This window comes from Aulonocara sp. 'chitande type north' Nkhata Bay, linkage group LG17 (genome assembly GCF_057382095.1).
Source record: "Aulonocara sp. 'chitande type north' Nkhata Bay isolate Kocher_YH1m ecotype deep benthic linkage group LG17, A_spYH_male_GT1.1, whole genome shotgun sequence".
NCBI lineage: Eukaryota > Metazoa > Chordata > Actinopteri > Cichliformes > Cichlidae > Aulonocara > Aulonocara sp. 'chitande type north' Nkhata Bay.
This window is the reverse complement of record NC_141360.1, coordinates 3,321,293-3,346,571: the sequence shown is the minus strand read 5'-3', so window position 1 is coordinate 3,346,571 and position 25,279 is coordinate 3,321,293. Positions and strand designations below refer to the sequence as shown.

At 41.9% G+C, this 25,279-nt stretch overlaps 3 protein-coding genes across 3 annotated transcripts in view; all 3 read right to left on the bottom strand.

Annotated features, from left to right (window-relative positions):
* Positions 1 to 14,010, bottom strand: part of nav3 (neuron navigator 3) — a 415,949-nt gene extending 401,939 nt beyond the window's left edge. Inside the window, exon 1 of the mRNA XM_086270023.1 lies at positions 13,860 to 14,010. The gene's annotated coding sequence lies outside the window, so the exon portion shown is untranslated. The remainder of the gene's footprint in view (positions 1 to 13,859) is intronic.
* A 1,878-nt stretch (positions 14,011 to 15,888) lies between these two features.
* On the bottom strand, positions 15,889 to 17,326 carry LOC147309466 (uncharacterized). The gene is made up of 4 exons (XM_086270121.1): positions 17,140 to 17,326; positions 16,917 to 17,025; positions 16,623 to 16,644; positions 15,889 to 16,244 (listed from the first exon to the last, which is right to left on the bottom strand). The coding sequence occupies exons 1-4, from the start codon at positions 17,324 to 17,326 to the stop codon at positions 15,948 to 15,950; spliced, it is 615 nt and encodes a 204-aa protein (XP_086126247.1). The 3' UTR covers positions 15,889 to 15,947.
* Positions 17,327 to 18,242: 916 nt separating this feature from the next.
* On the bottom strand, positions 18,243 to 22,039 carry LOC147309465 (neuroepithelial cell-transforming gene 1 protein-like). The gene is made up of 9 exons (XM_086268604.1): positions 21,443 to 22,039; positions 21,213 to 21,320; positions 20,951 to 21,115; positions 20,684 to 20,746; positions 20,285 to 20,458; positions 19,928 to 20,185; positions 19,672 to 19,842; positions 19,341 to 19,527; positions 18,243 to 19,263 (listed from the first exon to the last, which is right to left on the bottom strand). The coding sequence occupies exons 1-9, from the start codon at positions 21,533 to 21,535 to the stop codon at positions 18,833 to 18,835; spliced, it is 1,650 nt and encodes a 549-aa protein (XP_086124730.1). The 5' UTR covers positions 21,536 to 22,039; the 3' UTR covers positions 18,243 to 18,832.
* Positions 22,040 to 25,279: the final 3,240 nt, after the last annotated feature.

Genomic DNA, 25,279 nt, shown 5'->3' with positions numbered 1-25,279 from the left:
GTACTAACAGGGCTCAAAGTGTGCCAAGAAAATGCTATCTATACACCAATGTTGTTTAAATCAATTTCGGATCTGGCAACTAATCTTTCCAGTTTGGGAATCATAAATTGTAGCCTCAGTGTCCTGTTCTTAGCTGACAGGAGTGGCACCCAGTGTGGTCTTCTGCTGCTGTAACCCATCTGCTTCAAGGTCTGATGTGCTGTACACTCAGAGATGCTCTTCTGCACATCTGAGTTGTTACAAGTGGTTGTTTCAGTTACTCTCACTCTACTATTAGCTTAAATTAGTCTGACCTTTCTCCAGTGACATCTGGGATCAACAAGGCATCTTCGCCCAGGAAACTGCCACTGTCTGGATATTGTTTGCTTCTTGGACTTCTCTATAGAGACGTTTGTGTGGTAAAATCCCAGGAGATCAGCAGTTCCCAAAATAAAGAAACATTCACACGTGACACACTTGTCTGGCAACAACAACCACAAAATATTCAAAGTTACTTACATCACCTTTCTGCCCCATTCTGACGCCTGGTGTGAAACTCAGCAGTTTGTCATGACCTTGTCTACATGCCTAAAAGCATTGGGTTGCTGCGTGTGATCGTCTGATTAATTAATTGTGTATAACAAGTGATTAAACAGCCATTCTGAGTAAAATGACTGTTGACTGTTGTTGTACATCAAACCACTATCTGCTTTTTAAATAAAATGCCATACCCTGCCAATTGGATAAAATCAATGCTAAACATTTTCCATGACCATCTGTGTGATCTGTATAAAACAGATACTATAGATATTAAATTATGGTCCTTAGACACCAACAAACAGAAAAATGTTGGGATGCGATGGCCTTTAGGAGGAATTGAAACCATATGTAAGAAAAGAATGAAGGCTATTCTTGACCAATTTATTACTGATCAAAGGCTTTCTCTGGTCGTAGCTTTTCACTTTAACTGAGAGGTTATGTTTTCTTTCATGTAAGTTGAGGAAATACATTGGAGCTTTGAATGCTTGGTTTAAAAAAAGGCACTTTGAAATGGTCAGTACTTTCTATGAAACCTCAAAGAGACATTCTGCATGCCACCAAACACATCTATTACTGCAATACTGACTCCAAATAGTCTCTTATTAGTCTCCTGCTTTCCCTTCTGTGTTTATCCGACGTATCTCCAAACACACTTGCACAGTTGGCTGACGTTATTGACAGCACAGATCGTTCCATGGCACGCACTGGTTAGACATGGTGACTGGAACCTAATTGTTGATATTTTACCAATGACATTTTATGCATGTAACTGATAGGCATTTGACTGACAGTCAGGTGACTAGTGAATCGTCCCAAGGTGCGAGCCATGCCAAGCATGTAAACTGAAAAATGCAAATGCAGCATGGAAAGCCCTTCACTGTTGATTTCTGATGTCATTTAGCTGCTCTCGCCTCTGCAGACTGCTGTGGTTCTGTCTTTAGTGGGTTTTGGAAATCATTCACTTGCCTCTTAGTTGTCCCATTAAGTCCCAGTTGGTCCGTGAGATGCTTTCGATTGCCGTATGCTGTCACCACACAGCAGTTGCTCCACTTGCTGTAACATGCAAATACTATAGGTTTTCTTGTATGTCCTTATATTAGAATGCATAAACTGTTGCTCTCTTAAAGACGATACTCTACATATTGTGAATTTCTGCTGGGAAGTGTAGTTTCCATGTTTAAAAGCATCCCTCTTTGCACTTGGTCTGCAGACTAACCCATGCTTCATGACGTATGAACACATCCCAGTAATAAAACAGTACACATAAACTAGGTCTGATTCCAATCTTTGAACCCACTGCACAAAGATCAATGTTGGACCACCAGTCCATTAGGTCACAACTGAAAACCTCAACCCCCTCCAGGCTGCCAGTGAATGGAAAACTTGCTTATTCTGGATCCAAAGTGATTGCACATACGTTCTGTCAATCCAATAGCCAACTAAGCAGAGGATCCTAGTTCCAGTGAGTGTCTCCTAAGCACTGTCTGAGAAAATAATTGATGCTGAATCAGTAATTGGAATTGTTGTGTGATATGTGCGAGTGAGCTTGCATGTGTGCGTTGGCATCAATCAGTGATTAAAGGGTTTGCAGTGTCATCCAGGCCCAGAGGGCATAAGCAGCAACATCAGTGAAATGAGAGGGGAAATGATAAACAAATGGGAGTTCATTGTGTATTCATGAACCGCTGCCCATGGGCATCATAGACGTGCTGCATTTGTGTCATATTCCAATCCTTTGAGCAAATAAAGCCACACCAAATAGATGGGTAAGTCATAACAGAGCTTTTGATAGACACAGCAATATGGAACGTTCCAAAAACAAATGATGAACAGATCTTTTGTGACCATCATAGCTAATGTTGGGGTTGTTATATACACAAGCACAAAAGTAATGCATTAAGTTTCTTATTGACTCACTGGAGAAAGAAGTTTGTATCACTAATCGCTGCATTAGTCTGCAACATGACCTACAATATACTGCACCGCAACTGACGAAGCATGCATTAGCTAGCTTTGTGTTAGCATACTCTGTTTGTAGATGCTTGTAGAGTCGATGTCGTGTTAGCACTTTTTCCATCATGTGTTTGGCCATTCGTGCATTAGCAATGAAAGTTTTGTCTTTACCACATTAACCAAAAATTTATAAACTTTTATATCTGTATTAAGAAATTACATAATTTATAAATACAGCACTTACTAATACCTAACTAAAGCTTAATAGTGCATCACTGTAGTAATTATAGTACTGCATTACTTTGGACTGCATTACATCAGACACTGGTCACAGCATACTGGAAATCCCAGGAATGGAGGACGTGGCTTAGCCAATGCGGTTAGTAAGAATACAGACAGCTGTTCACTGGATAATTCATTAATTGCTTGCTTATTTCAAAAATGCTACATTGGTGTACATGGCTTCAAGCAACCTTCCAAAATTAGGAACCAGTTAGACTTAACTTTAGCTAATATAATATAACCCCTATTGGATTTTTAGGATAAAAATCGATATGGGTATTTAGTTATTTAAAAATATGACATATCAGCTAAAACCGGCAATACAAACAAGTTTTCCTATGTTTGTTATTTATTTATTCATTCAAATTCATTTTCTGTTTTGCAAAAAGTGGCTTTCTTCACCTGGCTAAATTACTGTGGAAACTTATTGCTGAACACGTACCCTGGTTGGGAGCAAATTATTTTCCAGATTTCAGTTTCAAATCAGTCAGAAGTGCCACGTTACCACTGACTGTTGTATTTACAGTGCACTTTAAAGAAATTATAGAGAATGTATAATGGCCACATAAAGTTATTAAGCCGTACCTTACTAAAACCAGTGAATGAACCGGGCATTGTCATAGGAATGTGCATCTATTAATTTGTTGACACAGAAAATGTATAAATGTTGTTGTACTTGATTCTAACACGACTAAAACACAGAACACACATTTATGGGACTGTAACATTTAAGAATGCGTGTTTAGCACTAAAATGTTTTTCACATTGATCTGCCAACAAATTAAAGCAATTGCAGCATCTGCTTTATTAGGCTGAGGAACAGTAACATTTATGTCAAAATGTATGGATTTTAAAGTTTCAGAGCTGTAATACATACACACTCAAATCTGTCTTCTCTGCAGCTCTAACCTTTGTGTTATCTGCAACAGTGTTGCATTTTAATGTTTTCACACATGGATATAGCAGTAATTCATTTCCTATACACAACCTTCCTTTCAATTAAAGTAACACTGTTTCCATGCATGAAAAGGAGCAGGAAGAAGAATAAATTCTTATTGACACCTGCCCCTATCTGTGATAGTACAAGTAGGCACTTACAACCAAAAATACACTCTGACACTATGTTAATGTTAATATTCTTCTTTGTGTATTTTTAATCAGCCATTTTATTATCATCCTTTCATAATGCGTCTGGAGCAGGCAGGATTCATGGGGATCATTTCATGTGGAACAGTGGTTACATGACAGAATGATCATTTTTATGTGAGCGAGCACAGAGTCTGAAATAGGAAACCCTGCTTAAGGGAAAAACTTAATAACCGCTGTCCTAACACTTGCTATCTGCAACCTGGGTTTTAGGTTTTGTCAAGCCAGCTAACTGTCACGGTACTGGTCTGCAACCCAGTATTTGTGTTTCAAACTCAGTAATTATATTATTTGATTATTGTTGTTCATAGTTTTGGTTTTCTTTAGCTCTTAGTGATTATAGTCCTTTCCCTCTTAGTAGTTATCTTAGCATGTGTGTAAGTTTCCCCGTGTTACTGCTTTCAGTGTTCCACGTTTCCAGTTTCTTAGTGTTTTAGTTCTAACTTTTGTTCTCGTTCTCGTTTAGTTTAGCAACTTTGGGTTCAGTGCCTTGCCCAAGGATTCTTGTGCAACCTTCCAATTAGTAGAGTTGCTCCAATGAGCTACAGCCACCAGTCAGCTGTTAGAAATGCCAATACCAATAGATTGTCAAATAATACAGTCCACCAATTCATTCTCTTTCACTTATACTTATCAGGGTGAAGGAGCGTCTGGGTTGCCAAATTGTCGCAGGGCTAATACAGAAAACCGCTCGCACTCACATTCACCAGGCAATTTAGAATCACCAATTATCTAACCCCACTAACTGCATGTCTTTGGACTGTGTGAGGAAGCCAGAGTACCCAGGAGATCCCACGCAAACACGGGGAGAACATGCTCCACACAGGAAGGCCTCGGCCAATAGCACCCGGCCAGATGGTGGAATCCAACTCAGGATCTTCTTGTGGTGAGGCAGTGCTAACCACTGCGCTGCCTTGCTTCCAAAACTAGTAAATCCTGCAAATAAAATAGGTTTATAATCTACAACTGGTAGCACAACTGGTGCGCACATTTCCACTGGAAAAAAAAGCAAAAAACAATAGCATTAGCATGACTCATGAATATTGCTGGACCCAAAGTTGGAAACACTGTCTCACGCTGCTGCAAGAAATTCACTAATGACTGGCAGATGACTGGCTTTAATTTTTTTGTTCACCGCCATTGTTTTTTACATTTTACACTAAGGGTTCACGAAATGTGGTCTGGTTCTTAGAAAGCACAACCACCACCAGCAGGGACACACCGGCAGCACCGGCATTACATCAGTGGAAAAGAGATATTTAGGTGGATGCACTGGCTAGCAGGAATAGAGCACACCCACCCATAAGAACACAATAACACATAGAGACAGCTACTAGTTGAGATTATTTTTCCCCTCCAAATACCATAAAGTATTAGGGACAGATCTATAATTGTGGCATTAAGGTAGCCAAGACTGACTCGTGTCTTTCCATGTCAGTTCCTATTTACACCAGTTATTTTTTCTGCAACCACACAACTGCGTTGTGCTACTCTGATTAGTGACTTCAAAGTAAATGTATACTGTAATGAATCTCAAAGGTATACTCACCATAATTTTAAATAAAGACAAACCAACCTTATTTTTTACTGGAGCTGGATAGGACAACTACTGCAAAAGAGAGAAGGTTCTGTCCAGCTCAAACCAACAATGGCTTGGAAACAAATCAGTTTATTGCATCTGGAGAATGCATTATTATATTATTGGAGAATTTGCAGCCAATACATATGGAATCCTTCACGGGGCACATCACTTTCCCATCAGTCTTTTCCAATGAGTGACAGAATGCATTTCCTTTAGCCTTTACTACAATTGCATAAAATACAATATTACAGACTTGATGTGTATTCACATTCAGCAGTAAGATCCTGTTACATGCAGTGGGATCAGTAATTTTCTATGTAGCCTGCAGCTACTAATGTATTCATGGAGACTGAGTGGTTTGCATCTTTTGGCAAATACAGAGCAGCTCACGCTTTGAAATGTGCACTGAGACACTGACATGTGGCATAAGATGTGATGAACTCACATAACCTTGCAAAAAACTCACGATTCATGCGAGCCTTCTTCAGTTTACCCGCAGATAAGCCCTAGCGCTAACCCACCACCGCTTTGATGGTATGATTGATGCAATGCTGATTTATTATACAGGAATACAAAAGTGGTGGTCTTCCCATTCGTGTCAGCAACATTCCCTGGCTGTAGCTGTGGCTAAACCATCCAAGACACGCATGCACACGTATGCCACTTCTAGTTAAGCAAGTAGGATCACACACACACGTTGAGATGACCAGAAGTGAATCCAATTACTTATCCGACAAAAAAAAAAAACAACTTGCAAGAAACAATACTGAAAGTGATGCCTGTGCTCTGCAGACTCCTAAGGTGCATGTAGTGGATTTAATTCTCTCATAGTGGCATGTTGTATCGTGCAACAGACTAATGCACCGAGGGCAGATTAGTGTTTGACCAAGCTCTGATACCTTTACATACAAAAAAAGAGAGATGGCACAACAATGCAGCTAGGGTAAAAAATGGCAAAGAGAGTGGCAAGTGCAAGATCGAAATGGAGATGTAATTGTAATTGGTACTGAACCTCCCAGCTGACACGTGATAAGAGCCTGTGATGTGGGGTAGCTGTGCCTAGAGAGAACATCATTGTGGCTTATTTTGAAGATATGGGCCTCGCAGAAACAAAAGGAGCCCTGTAAAATGCAAATTACCCCCTTAATTTCCTCGAAAGTCTACAGATCTATATGTGCGCTCGAGAGCATGCTTGGTGTGATAAATCCTGAGGGCATCGCAGTGAATGTGGTGAATTCTGGAACTGGTGCATATTCATAATAAGAAAAAGAGAGGAAAGATGTTTTGTATGTGGATGTAGAAAGAGTCCAATAAGTATGACCTTTACCATTGCCTTTTACTCCACAGATCATTCCTTTAATTGACGAAGAGGCTTTTTATGTGACTGCTACACAGTTCTGGCAAAAGTCTATCTTCATCTCACTGCAGTTAGCGTGTAATGCGCCTGCTTCAGCACTTGCCTTGCCACTACAAGATCATTAAACTGCCATGCCATTCATCATTTCTGATTCACTCCTTGGGTGGAGCAAAAAAAAAAAAAACGGTATGATACATACCAAAGTCTCCCCTCTCTGTGCTTAATACGCACCCATTTCAATGTCAAGCTCAGCTTAAAATGAGATGGGAGATGAATGGGCCTGATGTAAATAAGAACCAAGTGTGGATATTTCTCCTTACCTTGTGCTCAGCCTGCCATGCTCAGACTAATGGGTTATCAATCTTATAGCAAATGACATAAAAATGTAGATTCACACCATTTGTGTGGTGTGCAGTGGCGGCGTTTCATATTAACGCATTAGCATGAGTCAGGGCTGAAAAAGGCCCATTTGGCCCACTGTTACACTTATATCAAGAGGAGAAGTAGATGTGGACTCTGTTATCTCACCCTTTCCAGCTTCAATCTTCAAGCCCCATTTTCATTTTTTTCTTTCATTGCAATCATTGAACTGCAGCCTGTTTTTGCCACATTGCTGCTGTTTTAGGCATCAACGTTAAGAGCGTGCTTTCAGCCCTGCCAATCAGAAGAAATGTAAGGCAACAGTCACGCCTGTTGTCAGGACTCTTTAACAGAAGTAATATACAGTCCCGATTAAAAGTTTAAGACCACTTGAAAAATAGCAAAAAAAATCATAGTTTGCTAGTTTCCAAGTAAAGCTTCAACAAGAAGAAATGGGAGTCAGACAAAACATTTTTTGAGCATGCAGTTTATTGAAAACAACACTTAAACTGGAACAGGTTGAAACTGAAACTTTTGATCGAGACTGTATTAACATCTAACTCAGTCTCAGCTCAGCTGGTTTCATTTTCTGGATATTTGCCAGAAAAATGATGGAGACAGCTTTTAATAGCAGCAAAAAGTACATCATATAGCAAGGACCAGTAGTTTACAAGTTTTAGGACACTAAAACCACTGTGCCGCTGCTCAGGTGTGCCGTGAGAAATAATCAGGTGTGCCGTGGAAGATTATCTGGTTCCACTTGATTAGTATTCTAAGTGGTCGGCATGAGAAACGGGCAGAAAAATTACATTCTCTTCCACTTTTTCTATATTCTTGTGTGTTCAACGGGAAAGTATTGATTGCTGCATCCAATCACACAGCACAATGTAGGCATTGTGAAAAAAGTAGTGATAATTTGTATGTATATTACATATAAGTGATTGAACATGATCACTACCGCTTATCACGTCCAATATGGCGGAGAGCAACGAGCACATGACGTCACAAGCAAAACCTCTACAGTGGCAGCAGCTGACTCACAAAGGAGTGAGGTACACTAGTGTCGGCCTAAAGTCAAACAACATGTTTGTACTCAACTGCTCCATGTTGACAATGTGTAGCATTGTGAGAGACTCAAATGGAAACGCACACTGTGCTAACTTTCTCTGAACCTCCAAAAGTCAAAATAGAGACATACTGAATGAGGCAATAAAAGATCTGTCAAGTGCCAACAAGGTACCTGTGTACTTGTACAAATGTGGGTTACTGGATCAGCTGTGAGACAGGTTGGTATTATCGAACAGACTAGACACTCGACTAGAGGCTCTATCTATTAGGCAATCCATTCTTCAAAATTTCTTACTGTGTGAATCCAAGGTCACTTCAGGGTAAATTCAGCCAATCCTGTCATTTTATTCATTATACTTTCATAATAGGACTGATGAAAAATTGGCTTCTTGATCATTTTCATATAAGAACCATGTCTGCGCTCTACTTCACCTTAAGCATTCATATTACATGTTCTAACTGGCCAGAAACTTTAAATTAGGAATCAGCTCCCCAAAAATTCCACTAGTTTTAATCCAGTTAGAAGGGCTGGCAATGTCCTTTCTTTTTTTTATCTTCTTACAATGCCAATTGTAGGAGCATTTAAAGCTCTTCTTGATGCAAAAATGTTGCACAATATAATGTATGTTAAATAAGCTCCTATAAAACAGAACATTTTTTCCACACTTCAGCACCCACAAACATCACAGATTGAACCTTCAGTTGATGTCCCACACACACAGTTCTGCAATTTCACGTCTATTATAAGCCGAAATGTCTGCAAATTGCCCTTACTTCTACAATACTAACACCATTTTTCACACAGATTAGTCCCCGCCCCCCAATCTAAATTTCTAACCTGTGTTCTGACCACTGCACCAAAAAGTCAAAGAAGGATGTCCAGCTGACAGTCACGTTACAGCTACAACCTCAGAAGTCAAAGTTTTTTTCAGTCAAGACCTGACGTTCAATTCAATTCAGTTTTATTTCTATAGTGTCAACTCACAGCCACAGTTAACTCAAGGCGTTTATATTGTAAGGTAAAGTCTGAAGAGTTTTAGGGCAAAAAAATCAGACAACCCTGTGTAGGCAATCAATCGGCATCAATCGGGAAGGAACAAGAAGGTATCAGATAAAGATGATTTGCTTCTTTTTTTTGTTCAGCTGATCTCCAGGCTTTTCAAAAATTTGGATCTCCTTTTGTCACACCAGGGCTCCCATAAAATTAGCCCACGGGCTAAAGACAAACCATTGGATTCTAGATAAGGCCTTCGGTTCCTTGATTCCTTTATATATAAAAGTATAATATTGATGACCATTACTGTGGACATATACACACAACAACCTTCCAATCCTTCACTGGAGAATTTATCCACAGCTCATAGCTGCAGAGACACAAACCTACATCTCTCACGAGAAGTTCATCCAGTATCCTCAAAGAGCAGCTCCACAGGCCGTCAGTGCCACGAGGCTCTCTGCCTTGAACAGTCAGTGGTGACAAATAATCTCTCTCCTACCCTACCTCTGCTTTTTGTCTCTTATTATTCCCTATTCCCCATGCCTTCCTCCTCTCTACAAAACAGTAAAAGCAGCAGTTTGTTTTTTGCTCTTTCTCATCTCTGTGTTTTGATTACACGCCACTTTAGTCTTTTCTCCTCCTCTTTTCAACAGTCTTTAATTCTTGAGTCTTTGCTATTGTCAAATGTGCTTTGCGGTGGATTTACTTTGAGCATCCGCAAGTAGTTTCTACACAGAAAAGACTCATGAGTTAACCCAGATTCACTGTAACTCAGATGACAACTGCATGACAGGGAAGAAGGAAACTCAGAAACTGATTAGTCAGTTTTCAAGAAGAAAAAAATCTCAATCCCAAAGTAAAATCTGATGACATACCTTCAGGTACTTCTTAAGGTCCAATTAATCACATGAGTCTCCGTCCAAAAATGACAATGGAGCTAATCGATGCTGATGGGAGAGCATGTCCCTGCTCTCTATCAGGGGCCTTTAAACCCCCATCTGCCGCGGTTAGACCTAATTTAATCTGACACTTTAAATGAAATATCTTAAGCCGTCATTGATCTTGGTGAAACGCTACCCTCGTGATCCCACACAGACACAACCCAAGGGCACAAAAAAGAAGTTGTAAAATGAAAGATTTGACATGAAAGAGAAGGAAGAGATGAGGGAAGGGAAATGAGGAAAGATCGAAGGAGACGGGAGAAGGGAAGGAAAGCTATTACTTCTATGCGGCAGGAAGCATACTTAGAGAAAGAAAGCTAAAAAAGAGTGAAGAAGAAAAGATTAAAATATGATGAAAGTCGTGCAGGAAGCTGGAATTAGCTGATGATAAGAGTGACAGTCATAATGGAGAGCTGAACAGAAGGACCAAAGCAGGAGACAGGGGTTGAGTCCCCAGGGTTCACTGCTGCCCCTAACACACAGCATCAATGAACCAAACCAGCCCGACATGTTCCTGTTCCACATCTCAGCACCTCAAACCACCCTGGTGCTCATCTCCTTCTCATTTTAAACATGCACTTAAAATGCAGACACAGATGTAAAACGCATGGCTTCATTCCACCGGAGAACATATAAAATTATTATTACTTTTTTTGTGGTCCCAGCACCATGTGAGCTTCAAACCTTTGTCTCTTTTAACTCATTTTACAGAAACCATTTTTCCAAATATTAAAAGTTCTCTAAACAGGAATGATGTACACTAAATTTCCAGATTCTGAATCTGGCCAGATATCTAAACTTGGTTTTCAGTACTCTGACCAACTGGATGGAAACATTTCAGTCATCAAAAAATGGTCTTGAGGTTCAATATCCATCCTTATTACTTGGACAGAAACACCTGGAAGTGGTTTGGTTAGAGAGTGGATTCATTGCAAACAGAAAGCAGAAAACTAACCAAAAATGTCAGAGACGAAAAGACAAAAGGCAGCGCAAGAGGCAAACACAACTCAGTTCAACGAGCAGCTCCAGTGATGTTTATAGCCAAGACCACATCTAAATGGGGTTGAGACAAAGACAGAAACCAGAGCAAATAAAATCTGATACAAAACCAACAAAGCCACTAAAAAGAGTTTGTGTCTTTCCAAATGTAAAAACATGGTATTGCTGTGTTGTGTTATTGTGTTCCAACAAGGAGAAATTTACCAAACATGGTTAAATAATCAAATGGAGTCATGTTAGTTACTTGGATAAAAGTTTGGATCCAGCGTGAATGAATGGAGTAATGCCCATCAGCGGTTTTCAGAATCATTCAAAAGGAAATGATACTTCTAGGTTTAAGCTTCCACTGCATGACAGCACACGACAGATAGCGATGAGCGCATATACTGAGTTTCAGCAGTTATCTGATTACCTCATTAAACAAGCTGTGTTCCAGTTATTTATTTGCTGGTTTCAACTTCCTCCCTTCTCTTTGTCAAAAAGAAGAAGCTGTTTTCAGCTGCTCCCTTATTCACAGAGATCACCACAGGAGGTACCCCTGCATGTTTGATTTGGCAGATCTCTTACACCAGATGCCCTTCTTGATACAACCCCAAATGGATTGGTGGCTCCTCCTGGCATCAAACCAGAGATCTTTTACATGTCAGGCAAATGTGTAGACCACTAACTATATGCTGCTTTTCTTTCTCATACAAAGCAAAAAGGCTAAAAAAGAGTGGTACAGTGGTTAGTACTGCTGCCTCACAGCAAGCAAGTGCCTGGGTTCAAATCCCCCATGTGAACAGTGTAGAGTTATGATGTTGTGACTGTGAGGATTCTCTCTGGGTACTTCTTGACAGACTGGTGACCCGTCCAGGGTGTACCCTGCATCTTGCCCTATGGCATCTGGTATAGGGACCAGCCCCCATCCTGTATTATAGGGGAGGGGTGCTGTCCATTGTCTAAATGGATAACAATTATTGCTTGTAGTGACCATTCCAAATAACCAAAAGGACAGATATTCCCAAACACCACTGGCCTTTGGCAACCAGAGTCTGTGGGCTCTTCTTTAGAGCAGGATTCACCAGAGTTAAGGATTTCTCTTGAGCTAATAAAAACGCTTACTTATGCAGCCCCATTCACCCTACCAGACTCTATCTAGCCCCAACATGACTGCAGCGTCCTGACACGACCTCACGCCTGCCTACTGAGTTGATAGTGAACAAGACGCAGACAAATCTGTCTGCTAAGGTTATTAGTATTCCCAAGGGAAGAAATCCTTACCCCTCTCAATTCTGCAGCTTCTGGTTGAACGAGGGGGGGGGGGGGGGGGGGGTTTAAAGGCCATCAGCGGGCTCACAGCCAGTTCAGGCCTCACAGCGCTCCTGTGGGATGCGGATACCAGATGCCGCAGCATCTCACTTGTTACACAATCAAGGAAATAATTGGTGCGTCTGACTTGGGTGTGTAATTCAATTAGGGCAATAAAGAAGCTGTTATTATTCGCTGGAACAAACACAGAGTCTCGCATGGCAAGAGGTGCGGTTTATGGTAACACATGAAATGTAGATGATTAGGGAGTTCATCCATGGACAGCTTTTAGGAAAAACTGGACTTAACAAAGCTTAAACAATGATAATAAATCAGTTTTAGTTTACTGTCACTTTGTGAACACTTTAGTGTCTGTGTCATCATTCTGCTGCTATACAAGTATCTTGGATTTTCTATATTTATATACTATCCACTTTAGGATTTACTATGATTGCTATAGATTTTCTTCATAAGAGAAAAAAATGCCCCAATTGGTTTCTTATCAGGCGACTCTTTACAGCCTTGCACAGACAAAAATCAATGCTGCAACCTAGTGAATCTGTTCAGCAATCTATTATTAAAAATGTTCCAGGAATTCATGAGTCCAGGCTGTGAGGGATACTAAACAGATTAGGATGAGTCCAAATTCCCGTCTGCGTCTCATGAAAGCAAACATCATGGCTCCTCCTAAAGTGAGGTTTCGATAACGTGAACGACAAAACCTAGAGCATCTTGAGCTGACAGACATCTTGCAGACATCATAAAAGGAAAAGGACAAAAGTCCAAGAGTGCATGTCTGCAGCTGCTTCACATAAAGTTTGTCACTGCCCCCCACCCCCCGCGAAAAAACCCCTGAATGATTCCTTGTGGAAGGTAAAGATCCCGTGGCTCAGCTGGCACCAGCTCTTCAGCAGCTCTTTGATGGTGATGAAACTGATTTGAATGCCAGCGGATGGCATGAATCCGAGGAATACTGTTCAAATCGAAAGTTATATTAAGCTAACCAAAGGAAAATAGGCTATCCATGCTTGCCTCATGATCATCGCCAAATGCACGCAGTTTGAGTAACATCTGCTCCGTCTGTCATGATGCTTTCAACCATCGCTGCTTGATCATTACTCCCCGAACTGCTACATCAACCTCGCCTTGTTGATCTTCCAGCACCTTGCAAAAGTGTTTCATGTATTTACACCCATGGCAGACACACTCATTTAGAAGCAGGTGCAGTCAGGAACGATCCACACTGTGCATCATCTTTTGTTCATTCCCACAAGCCACACATTCCCACGCCCAACAACCCAGCAACACATCACCAAGTCGTAAAATGAGGCGTTTCTCTTTCAAACTGATTGCAAATTGTCTTACCTGATGCAGCTACTAAAGAACGGAGGTTTCCTTTTTTTTTAATCGCAGCTCTTCAATCACACGAGAAAACCAAGACGGCTTTTAAGAAGAGGAAACTGCTGATTTGGATCTCCTAGAGGATGTTTCTGGAGAGGACAGATCAGTTCCCAGCTCGGGTGTCTGCGGGAGAAAAAATGCTCTGTTCAGACTGAGAGAAGGCAGCAGGCTGCACACCTCTGAGCGCCAAGCCCGTTTAAGCGCTCAATGGGTGGGTGTAGCTGCTAAGAGGGACACGAGGTGGCGGTGTTGCACCCCAAATGGCAGTCTGTAGTCGCCTGTGGAGGTGGCTCTTTCTGCAACCTACTGTGGCATCTGTGAACCAGCAACAAGGGATATGAAATGTAGTCTGCCATGCAAAAAGGACTTTTATTGCAGAATCAACAGGTTGCATGTTGCTTATATGAAGTGATGCAAATCTCAAGCACAACTAACCTTATTAAATTTGTGTTTTACTTTCTATTGTGATCACAAAAGACCTAAGGAGGGAGATGTTTGTGTTACAAATGTCTCTGAGAGTACAGTATTTTATTTTACCATCATTATTTCTTCAACCTTCATTTTCTTCAGTTTGAGAGAAGGCGTTAACTAAAATTCCATTTTTAGACAGAGTTGTGTGTGAGTTGTAGGTAAGGTTCAAATGTTGATACAGGTAACCATGGCTATAATCACAGCCACACAAAAGGTATTTGTGGTGATATTCTTGTCAACAAATCATTGAGTTGATAGCTCACTGTCACTGTTATTATTTCTCCTTAGAGCCGGGCGATCGTGGCTCAAGAGTTGGGAGTTTGCCTTGTAATCGGAAGGTTGCCGGTTCGAGCCCCGGCTCAGACAGTCTCGGTTGTTGTGTCCTTGGGCAAGACACTTCACCCGTTGCCTACTGGTGGTGGTCAGAGGGCCCGGTGGCGCCAGTGTCCGGCAGCCTCGCCTCTGTCAGTGCGCCCCAGGGTGGCTGTGGCTACAATGTAGCTGCCATCACCAGTGTGTCAATGTGTGTGTGAATGGCTGGATGACTGGATATGTAAAGCGCTTTGGGGTCCTTAGGGACTAGTAAAGCGCTATACAAATACAGGCCATTTACCATCCCTACCTTACTTTCCTTCCTCAATGAAATTGTTGTTGCTTTTTACACCAACACATATATTTATCATTAATGTCTTCCAGGAGGGTTAGAACACGTACAAACATGCTGGTATTGGTGGCTTGTACAAGTTGTCTTGGAACTGGTTGTGAAACCACAGGTGAAGGAGTTGAGGGTGGTGGTAGCTGAACAAATGGATGAGTGACGTTCTGGTGGGGAGTTTCACTTGAATGTCTATTCTCCATTGCTGATGGTGATGAGGTCTCTGGCTGTTCTGCAGCGTTGTCCCAATCCTCATCCGAGCTTAACTGGATCATCCATCCATCCATCCATTCATTCGCTTCCGCTTATCCTTTTCAGGGTCACGGGGGGCGCTGGAGCCTATCCCAGCTGTCATAGGGCGAAAGGCGGGGTACACCCTGGACAGGTCGCCAGTCTGTCGCAGGGCTAACACACAAGGACAGACAACCATTCACACTCACATTCACACCTAGTGACAATTTGGATTAATCAATTAACCTATCCCCACAAGCTGCATGTCTTTCTAGTTAGAGAAATTTAAGAGGCTTATCCCTCAAAACTGTAAATACAAAAAAGTTGCACAAAATAGTTTCCCACCACAGGAAATTTATTTTGAGTGTCTTCATAGTTTTATTTTTGAAATACACCAATTTTTATATACTGCAGGAAAAACGAAAATAAATATTATACTGAAAATTTGCAAAAAAGCAGCATATGCATCAAAATAAACTATTTCCAGCAGTGCAATATGAGTCCTAAGCATCCCAGAAACGACACCGAAAGTCATAAAGTCAAAGATAACTTTTAAAAACACCAGTATAAGCTCATGAGGCCCTGATGGTAAAAAAAAAAAAAAAAAAACTACATTTCCGCGAAAATGACATCACTTCTTTTATTTTATCTATTTTATTATCAAAAACAGCAACTTTTGTGGAGCTCACCTTCCACTACTTCATTGCACTGAGGAGAGACTGTAGCATTCGACTGTGGATCCTCTGAGTCTCCTTAATGTCTTCCAGGAGGGTTAGAACACGTACAAACATGCTGGTATTGGTGGCTTGTACAAGTTGTCTTGGAACTGGTTGTGAAACCACAGGTGAAGGAGTTGAGGGTGGTGGTAGCTGAACAAATGGATGAGTGACGTTCTGGTGGGGAGTTTCACTTGAATGTCTATTCTCCATTGCTGATGGTGATGAGGTCTCTGGCTGTTCTGCAGCGTTGTCCCAATCCTCATCCGAGCTTAACTGGATCATCCATCCATTCATTCGCTTCCGCTTATCCTTTTCAGGGTCGTGGGGGCTGCTGGAGCCAATCCCAGCTGTCATAGGGCGAGAGGCGGGGTACACCCTGGACAGGTCGCCAGTCTGTCGCAGGGCTAACACACAAGGACAGACAACCATTCATACTCACATTCACACCTAGTGGCAATTTGGATTATCCAATTAACCTATCCCCACAAGCTGCATGTCTTTGGACAGTGGGAGGAAGCCGGAGTACCCGGAGGGAACCCACGCAGACACGGGGAGAACATGCAAACTCCACACAGAAAGACCCCGGCATGATGGTGGAATTGAACTCAGGACCTTCTTGCTGTGCGGCAACAGTGCTAACCACCGTGCCACCGTGCTGCCCTGGATCACTGGCCTTAAAATGAAAAAAAATATTAAAAAACCCCACAAACAATTTAGTTACTGGTTAGTCCTACAAACTAAAAACATTAATGTACAGTCCAGCATCAAAAGGAGTCTAAAACTGATTTTTAAAAGTCAAAAAGTTACAAAGTGCTATTTTAAGATCATATCTAAATCTGGTGAGCAGCAATGGTCTGCTAAAGATACTGTCAGCTTGTTTTTGTTTTTCCTATAATCACCACAATAAATTGTTGCTTTTAAGGCGTTTTTAAGACACATAATTACCTCCTTTTCCGCTTCCCTTTTCCCAATCTGCTTCCAGAATCTGACTCAGTCTGCAGATCAGAGGTTGCTTCAGACCTCCGCAGTTTCACCCTGGGATTTTCATAGTTTTCTGTAAATTTTTGACATACATCAACAAAATGTTGTTAGTGAAATTACAGGGAAATTTTTTGTTCTGTCTTTAATGACAGAATATTTGGTAGCAATAAACAAAAATGCTTCTTACCAGCTTTCCCCAAGATGCGAACTCTGTACTGTGACCAGTTTGCATCTGGAGTAACTCCATCCTTATTGATATTGACTCTCCCTGGTGGCCAGAAACAAGAATCTTCCGCTGGTCCTGTAAACCACTTGCAAGGAATTATGGATGCACCTCCACCATCCAGAAAATCAACAACTGCAAATGGTAGCATGCTGGTGAGAAAGCAAAAAGAAGCCAACTAGTACAGCAGTGGCAATGCCACATATCCAGACTTCAGTGGCAAAAGCACCATTTTCTGTTTTAATTCATCAAGTAATACAAGATTCATTTGTTTAGACAGATTTGAAACAAAGTAAATTCCAAGGCATGTTGAGGCCAATGGATAGCTGAAAAAGGCATTACAGTTTTCAAAGACCTGACACAGTGCTTTGACAACTTGGCAATCCTGTAAAATGTTTGCCACAATAAGAATTGTTCCCCCTACATTGAAACAGTTATCTCCCATGGAGCAAGAAACACATGTCTGTCCATCAGTGTATTTTCTGTACTGCTTAAAAGTTCCAAGATCACTTGTTATTGGTCCAGACTTATGAAGCCGTTTAAGAGGAGAGGGAACAGACATCCTCTCTTTTCTTCTGAATACTTTGCGTCTCATAGACGCGCTTGACAATTTGTTCCACAGGTTTATGAGGCCTCCGCACAATCTTTTTCAGTTTACCCAGAAAGGTTTCAAATGGGAAGCAGGAAATACTGTTGATGGGAGTTACACATGTCACACTGAGCGTTTCACTTCCTAAACGTTTTCGTCTTCGTTCTCTTCTGCCTTCAACAACTTTCATCGTCGCTCAGTCCCATCCCTCGGGACAGTTGCATACATCATGCCGCCTCTTCAGGTGCAAGCGGCGTCCATAACTAAAGCTCCATGCAAGGTCCTACACTGAAAAGTGATCCGCCTCATTCTCAGGAATCAGCTTTTTAAGAAACCAACGTGGCTCAGTTCAAAATTTTGTCTTAAACAAAACTCATCATCTCGTCTGCGATATGAGTTCATCACGGTTTTTTGCTGACATATCATCTGTTCTGGAATGAAATTAATGCCTCTGTAGTAAATAAAATAAAATAATATCTGGCTTCTAGCATCTGTTATTTAAGGAATGTATAAAAATAAGACATCTTCTGCTCAGTCTAAAAACCCAACTATGACAGAAATCTGTTTGTGTGGTACACCTCACCTTTTTAGGGGTCGGCTTTTTGTCTTTCACCTTGACATCGGCAAATGTTCAAAAACCTGCCCTAACAGCTAAAACTCTGCTGCTTTACAATACCTAAAACAATACTAGGATAGATCTGAAAATATAAAGTGTATTATCCCCCAAAGAAAGGTCTAAAAGAATGTTTAAATATGAACTTTATAGTAAACAGGATCTGATGCACCAACTCTTTCTTCAAGAACTCAGCAAACTGGCCACACCGAGTGTGAACCGTGGGTTTACTTCTTGTCATGCTTCCCTTTTAGAGCTGAACCACGTGCACCCCCCTCCAGAATACTGTGTCTCTATGGGATGCACTTGGATGGAGGAGTAAGGTAAATAGCTGCCAAGGAGGACAGTAACAGAACACTGCTGTAATAACACGCAGACACTCATAAATGTGCTGTGCTGTTTTATGTACAGGAAAAACAAAGAGGTCCATCCACGTTCTCTACCAACGCTCCACCTCACACCATCGTCTCTTTTCTCTTCCCTAAAGAACACAGAGCCTTCTTGTCCTTTTTGGTTTTATGTGTCGTGGGTGAGGATGACGTCGATGACACGGACGTCGTGGACGATGGCGGGGAGCGAGGCGAAGGGGACGCAGTGGTGGGGCTGTTGCACAGTGAGGCGGGGGCCGACTGAGAGCCTGGCTGCGGGTAGTTCTCGTCTGCTTCCTCCATGTGGATGATGGCAGAAACGGAGGAAGGGCGGCGCTTGGAACGGACGCTGCCTGTAGGCGGGCTGGGGCTGGAGGGCTCGCTCAGAGGCCGGTGGACGGCAATGGCACTACGGAGGCAGTTGAGCCACTGCTGCTTGTGGAAGACGTCGTTGACCTGCAGAGTGTGTGACTGTGCCTGGCTCGGGTCTTGGGAACGTACCCGGAAAATGTTCTTGGCTGCAGAGAAAGCAGAGAGCGTCATTAGGAACGGGGGCAAAGTGCTGCTCAGGCTACTAGCGGACACTTTCTGGGACGAGCCTTACCTTTGCTGAAGGCTCCTCTGAAAAAGCCGCCCATTCTGACATCGCCATCTTGCAGGTCCTCCAGCACCAGATCCTGCACTGCGATTGGCTGCCGGTACACCTGGAAGCACTGGCGCTCGTTCCTGGTGACGGGGCGGGTCAGGATCAGCAGGTCGGTGAACAGGAACACGTGCAGCTTCTGAAAGAATTTCCAGGAAAAACAGAAACTTTCAAACCAGAGCATCATCTGAGCACATAGCCCGCCTCATGTGGGACGGCAGCCTCGTGTTAACATGCAAAGAGAAGCACCGAAGGACAACTTGGAAGTGTGCGCTGTGCTCACCGTGCCGCTCTTGTTGCGCAGCTCCCCGTGACACAGAAGACTCTTGCACCGTTCGATGCGAGCGTCCCTCTGCCTGTCGTCCAGATACTCCAGCTTGTCGATGTAGTACTGGCACTCGGACTCCCCTTTCTTCTTGTTGATGTCAGACAAAACTCCCTGGATGACAGTGATCTGAACACACAAGCAGCCTAATTATTACATGGGAGAGGCACTATGATGGATCAGTGTGTTGAACCAGTTTGTCTCCTGGACTTACAGCTTCCTGCAGGCTGGCAGCATCGGGGTGTTCTGCTGGAGTGTGTCTCAGGATTTCCTTGAGCAGTAGGGGGTACTTGACCAGGCGGGATCTGGGAATGTCCAGGAAGCTCCACAGGTCCAGTTTCCGACTAAAAGGTGACTCGAGGCACCGCTGCAGGAAGTCCTGCACACGTGGGTCTTGCTTCTTCTGGTCCAGCAGCGCCTTGGCTGCCAGCTGGTTACTGCAGTAGTCTTTGTAGGCATTGAGCCTGGGCAGCTGCAAAGGAAGGAGGGACTCTTTATCTAACTGCTAATTCAAAATACGGTTTTACTAGCGTAAAAGCTTTTGATGGCTCAAAAAGTCAAAGACACTTACCCAGCTAATAACAATTTGCCCAATCTGGCCCACGGTCCTGTCTGGCCCCGTGGCTTTGGAGAGCTGCGCCAGAAGGTCCTCGTGCAGTGGGATGTAGGCATCCAAGTTGCCGAAAATGTGAGTAAGCTCCTCCTCTGACATGATGGACAGCTTCAGCATCGGGTCGTGGTACGCCTGTGGATGGAGCAAAGTGATCAGTAATATCTGGGCAGAGCTTTGGGAGCGGCTACTAAAAATATCTTGGTCAACAGTTTTAGGGGTACAAAAAAAAAAAGACAGAGGAACAATCCCTGTCTTTTTATAGCTCCTGGCTGTGCTGCATTCAAAGCCTGCCAGACTGATTTAATCTGTTTGCTTTATATGTACTCCCGCTGCCTCAGAGCTTTTAAAATGACAAACCTTGCATGCAAGCTGCAGGTCCTCAATCAGATGCTGTTCTCCACGAAACAGCTCAAATATGGCCTGAGGAATGGGAGAAGGCACAGACAGATGTTTTTTTAGTAAACATGTAAATCAGGTTGTCATTACATCGTAGCCTAAACCATAGTGAGCTTAGCCAAGATGGCTGAATGGCTTCTAGTCCAATTTAAACCATTTGACACAAAGACATGTGAACTAGTCTAGCAAGCATGTAGAATTCATCCCTGTCTGGACTCCTGGACTCACCTCTTGCCGCTTGATCTCTTTGGTGGAGAAAGTTCCTTTCTGGTGGATGTCTAATGTCTCGGACCATAAGGTGCTGTTCCTCCTTTTAGGTGGTGTGGGGGCCGCTGCCTTGCTGCAAGGCTTCTGGGGCATGCCTGGCAACTTGCCATCGCCCCAGAAAGAGGCCTTCAGAAAGAAAGAACACCACATGTCAGACATGTTGAAAGGGATGTCCCTGTCCCCCCAATGCGCTGTGTTTCCATTGGATGCCGTGAGCGCTTACCTTGATGGTTTGGGCGAAGCGCCGGAAGACCCCATTCTTTACCGGAGAAATGAGGTTGGCTAGCGACGTCACCCTGCCGAGAGAACGGACGTGCTTGTTGCTGGGTTCCTGCAGAAGGAGGCAAAAACAGAAGGGGAGGTTAGTCGTGCAGTTATTCTATCATAACACTATGACTTCATTTCCAGCAGCTCTGGTCAAACATTTACAGAGTAAAGTTTCAGCCATCTCACCTCTAACTCCTTGTTGGCCTGGTTCTGGCAGTCTGTCACTTGCAGAGTCCGTTTGATAGGCACCAAGCTACCCACTTCATCGTAAGCCACCATATCTTTCAGTAGAAACACAGTATCCTTTTAATCCTCACGAGTTGGCTTCAAGTAATCCACACCAGAGAGAAAAAAGGTGGCAGAAAATCAAGAGTTATAAGCACGTAAAAAGACGGAACAGATACACCTTCCCCCTGTTTGGCTTTTTCTGGCATGGGGCTCCCTCATCACTCTGCCTCACACTGACAAACCATTTGTTACATTCTTCTACATTTAGTTCAGATTTCTGATTTTACTTTTAAATCCAAAGTTAACTGAATAGTAGAAAATATGTCCAAGAGAGACACGATCTGTGCAGCAGGGCTCATTAATTACACTGTTCTGCACATACATTAGCTGAATAACTGATGGATACTCTGAGGCATTGTTTCTTTTTACCAAATTCATCAGGATAAGGGCCAGAGGCAGGAAACAGGTTGATTTTTTCATCTTGTCCCATCAGTCTTGAGCTCCTTACCTTCAGTCGTCTACAGGACAGAGGCTCTTATCATGTGAAGACAGTTTGGTGAAGGGCTGAAAGACTAAAACAGTAACTTACTATGATAAAGATTTATGATTCTACTGCACAGAGAGAGAATGACAGTAAAAAGATAAAACATTGGTATCCATGTTATTTTAAATATCAACCATTGCTCCTAACTGACAGAAACCATGACAACCAACACAGTTCTCAGTGCTAATGGAAACATTAACCCTTTAAGACTTACCATAGAACCAAGTCTGCCAGAGCTTATATTCTATTTTTACATGCTGTGGAGCCATTTTTGGGAGCATTTCAAGTTGCTATACATCAAAACAACCATTATAGCCCAGATTTTAATAATATGTCTGCATTAAGTGAATAATAATTACATAAATTGCAAAAAAGTGCAATAAACTCCCAAAAATTTGAAAATCGTTTTTGCTTTTTTAACATATATTTCTAGTTAGAGAAATTTAAGAGGCTTATCCCTCAAAACTGTAAATACAAAAAAGTTGCACAAAATAGTTTCCCACCACAGGAAATTTATTCTGAGTGTCTTCATAGTTTTATTTTTGAAATACACCAATTTTTATATACTGCAGGAAAAACGAAAATAAATACTATACTGAAAGTTTGCAAAAAAGCAGCATATGCATCAAAATAAACTATTTCCAGCAGTGCAGTATGAGTCCTAAGCATCCCAGAAACGACACCGAAAGTCATAAAGTCAAAGATAACTTTTAAAAACACCAGTATAAGCTCATGAGGCCCTGATGGTAAAAAAAAAACAAAAACTACATTTCCGCGAAAATGACATCACTTCTTTTATTTTATCTATTTTATTTTCAAAAACAGCAACTTTTGTGGAGCTCACCTTCCACTACTTCATTGCACTGAGGAGAGACTGTAGCATTCGACTGTGGATCCTCTGAGTCTCCTTAATGTCTTCCAGGAGGGTTAGAACACGTACAAACATGCTGGTATTGGTATTGGTGGCTTGTACAAGTTGTCTTGGAACTGGTTGTAATAATGCATTTTCCTTGTTAGTCAGCCACTTATCCAGACTACTGGAAACATTTGGTCTTGTCCTCTTTCCATTGGTTTTAACATTCCCCCAGTCTGTCCCACAGAACTCTCTCCAGTATGACCTTTTACGTGCTGCATAGTTTTCCTAACCACTGTTTAGGATTTCTTGTACTGCTGTACCTGCTGTAAATGAAGGGTTCCTTCAACTCATTTAAAACATTTATCTCTACTTTGTTTACTGCTTGTTTGCAGCTTTCATTACTCAGAACTGGATAATGGTCACTTCCTTTCTGATGTGTCCACAGCACACAGAGCCTCCTTCATTCATACCCTCTAATTCTTGATCGCCACTCGTCACACATTCACATTGTGAAAGATTTCATACAGTGGCATTGGCTGTTTACATTGTAAGCCACAGACAAATATTTAAATAAATAAATAAATATTTGTTTCTATCTTGTAATACACACTCAAAACACTGCTTTGCTGCTGCAGACCTTTCTGTGTCTATGATTGCTCTTGGTGCTAATTAGCTCTCCCTTGTACGTGAACTTGGTCATGGTTTGACTGGGAAACACTGGGTTGGCTAATGGAGCCGATAACCAGCTTCATGTGGTTAGGATTAGGCGGGAGATAAGATGAATGAATCCAGGTATTGTAAAGATAACCTGGATTTGCTGAACTTGGTTCATTGTACAAGTGTCCCAGGTGTTCCTCAGGAACAGGAGGGTGATGAGACAACTGAAAAACACTGAGGGAAAAAGACACATTACACACCCCAGGGGGAGAGATACTAAAACATAGCAGCAGAACGCATACTGCAACACAAAATGTTATTGTGTGTGGTGACTTGAATTCCCAGATTAGTCTTAGAGGAGGGAACTGCTGAACAGTGGCGGATTTGTAGATTAAAGTGCATGGAGGGAGGGAAGCAGAAAGACTTGGGCGAGTAATATTTGCAGGTATATGTTTACAGGAGGTTGTGAATTATGCAATGATTAAAGTTACAGCAGTAGAAGCAGAGTGGAACGTAAGGCTTTTAAGGAATTATTAACTTATAATTTATAGTCTCCCATAGAAGCTAAAAATAAGCAAACCGTGGTTTGAAAGACTATTTAAGAAGTTCTTCATTTTTAAACATTTATGATTTCTGTAATAATGTTGGTGTCACGGTCCAGGACTGGTCAGGCTTTTTCTCTCCTATCTCTTCTGCTCTCAAGTGGAGTTGGGCAGTTCATACCTTTGACTCCGTCCACTGACAGGTTCCCGCTCTACAACATGCCTCTTCATCACCAGTTTATTGCCCTCCTGTATGCAAGCACCAGCTCGAGCTCTCACTCATTGTCAGATCGTTTTTGTAATGCATGTGTTATTGAGGTTCTCTGATGCTTATTGATAACCCCAGTCAATCTCTCTCAGCTTCTCAGCAACTCTCCAACTGAGCTCACAACCAAACCCCAGCTGATCTGTTCCCATGGAAAGCAGAATTGTGTTTTCACTTATCGAAAATTCACCTGCCTTTCATACATCTTGGGAAAACTCTCGCCTGTCACCCACTGCCCCATGAAATCTGGTACAGAAAGAAACTCAATCAGAGTTAAGATCATAACACACATTTCTTCACTGCAACAATGACATCCACCAAAATGTGCTTCTCCTCTTTGGCAGAAGAAGATTCCTGCTCAGTGAGCTGATTCTTCCCACTGCAGATACCTCTTCATTAACCAGTTTTTCTACACAATAAACCTTTAAGGCAGTGCAGGCTGTGTTCTCGACCCTCCTTTAGAGTCCACCAAAAAAGACTGACCTGATTGATTGATTGATTGGTAATTTATTTCAACATGTGAACAATATACAAGTACATTTAGAAAAGAAATGAGAGAAAAAAAATATACTATACAAATTACATACAAAAAAACATTCTGATTAATTTACATGTTGAAAGGGAGTGGGAAGAAGTATACACTTATTTAATCCCACCCCTGTCCCATAAATTATCAGTGAATATTTAGTCAGCTTCCTTACTGATATAATTTGTAATAAAAATAGTGAACAGATTTCTGATATACTATATACTATAATATCACATCATGAATTTTTTGTTTGTTTGTTTTTAAATAGAGACATTCACTTAATTTAAATATTTTCCTTTTCTTTATAGATCGAGAAGATCATATTTTTATAACTCTTTTTGAACAGTTTTATGTTTGGACATTGCTTTAATTCCATATTCAGTTTGTTCCATAGTTTCACTC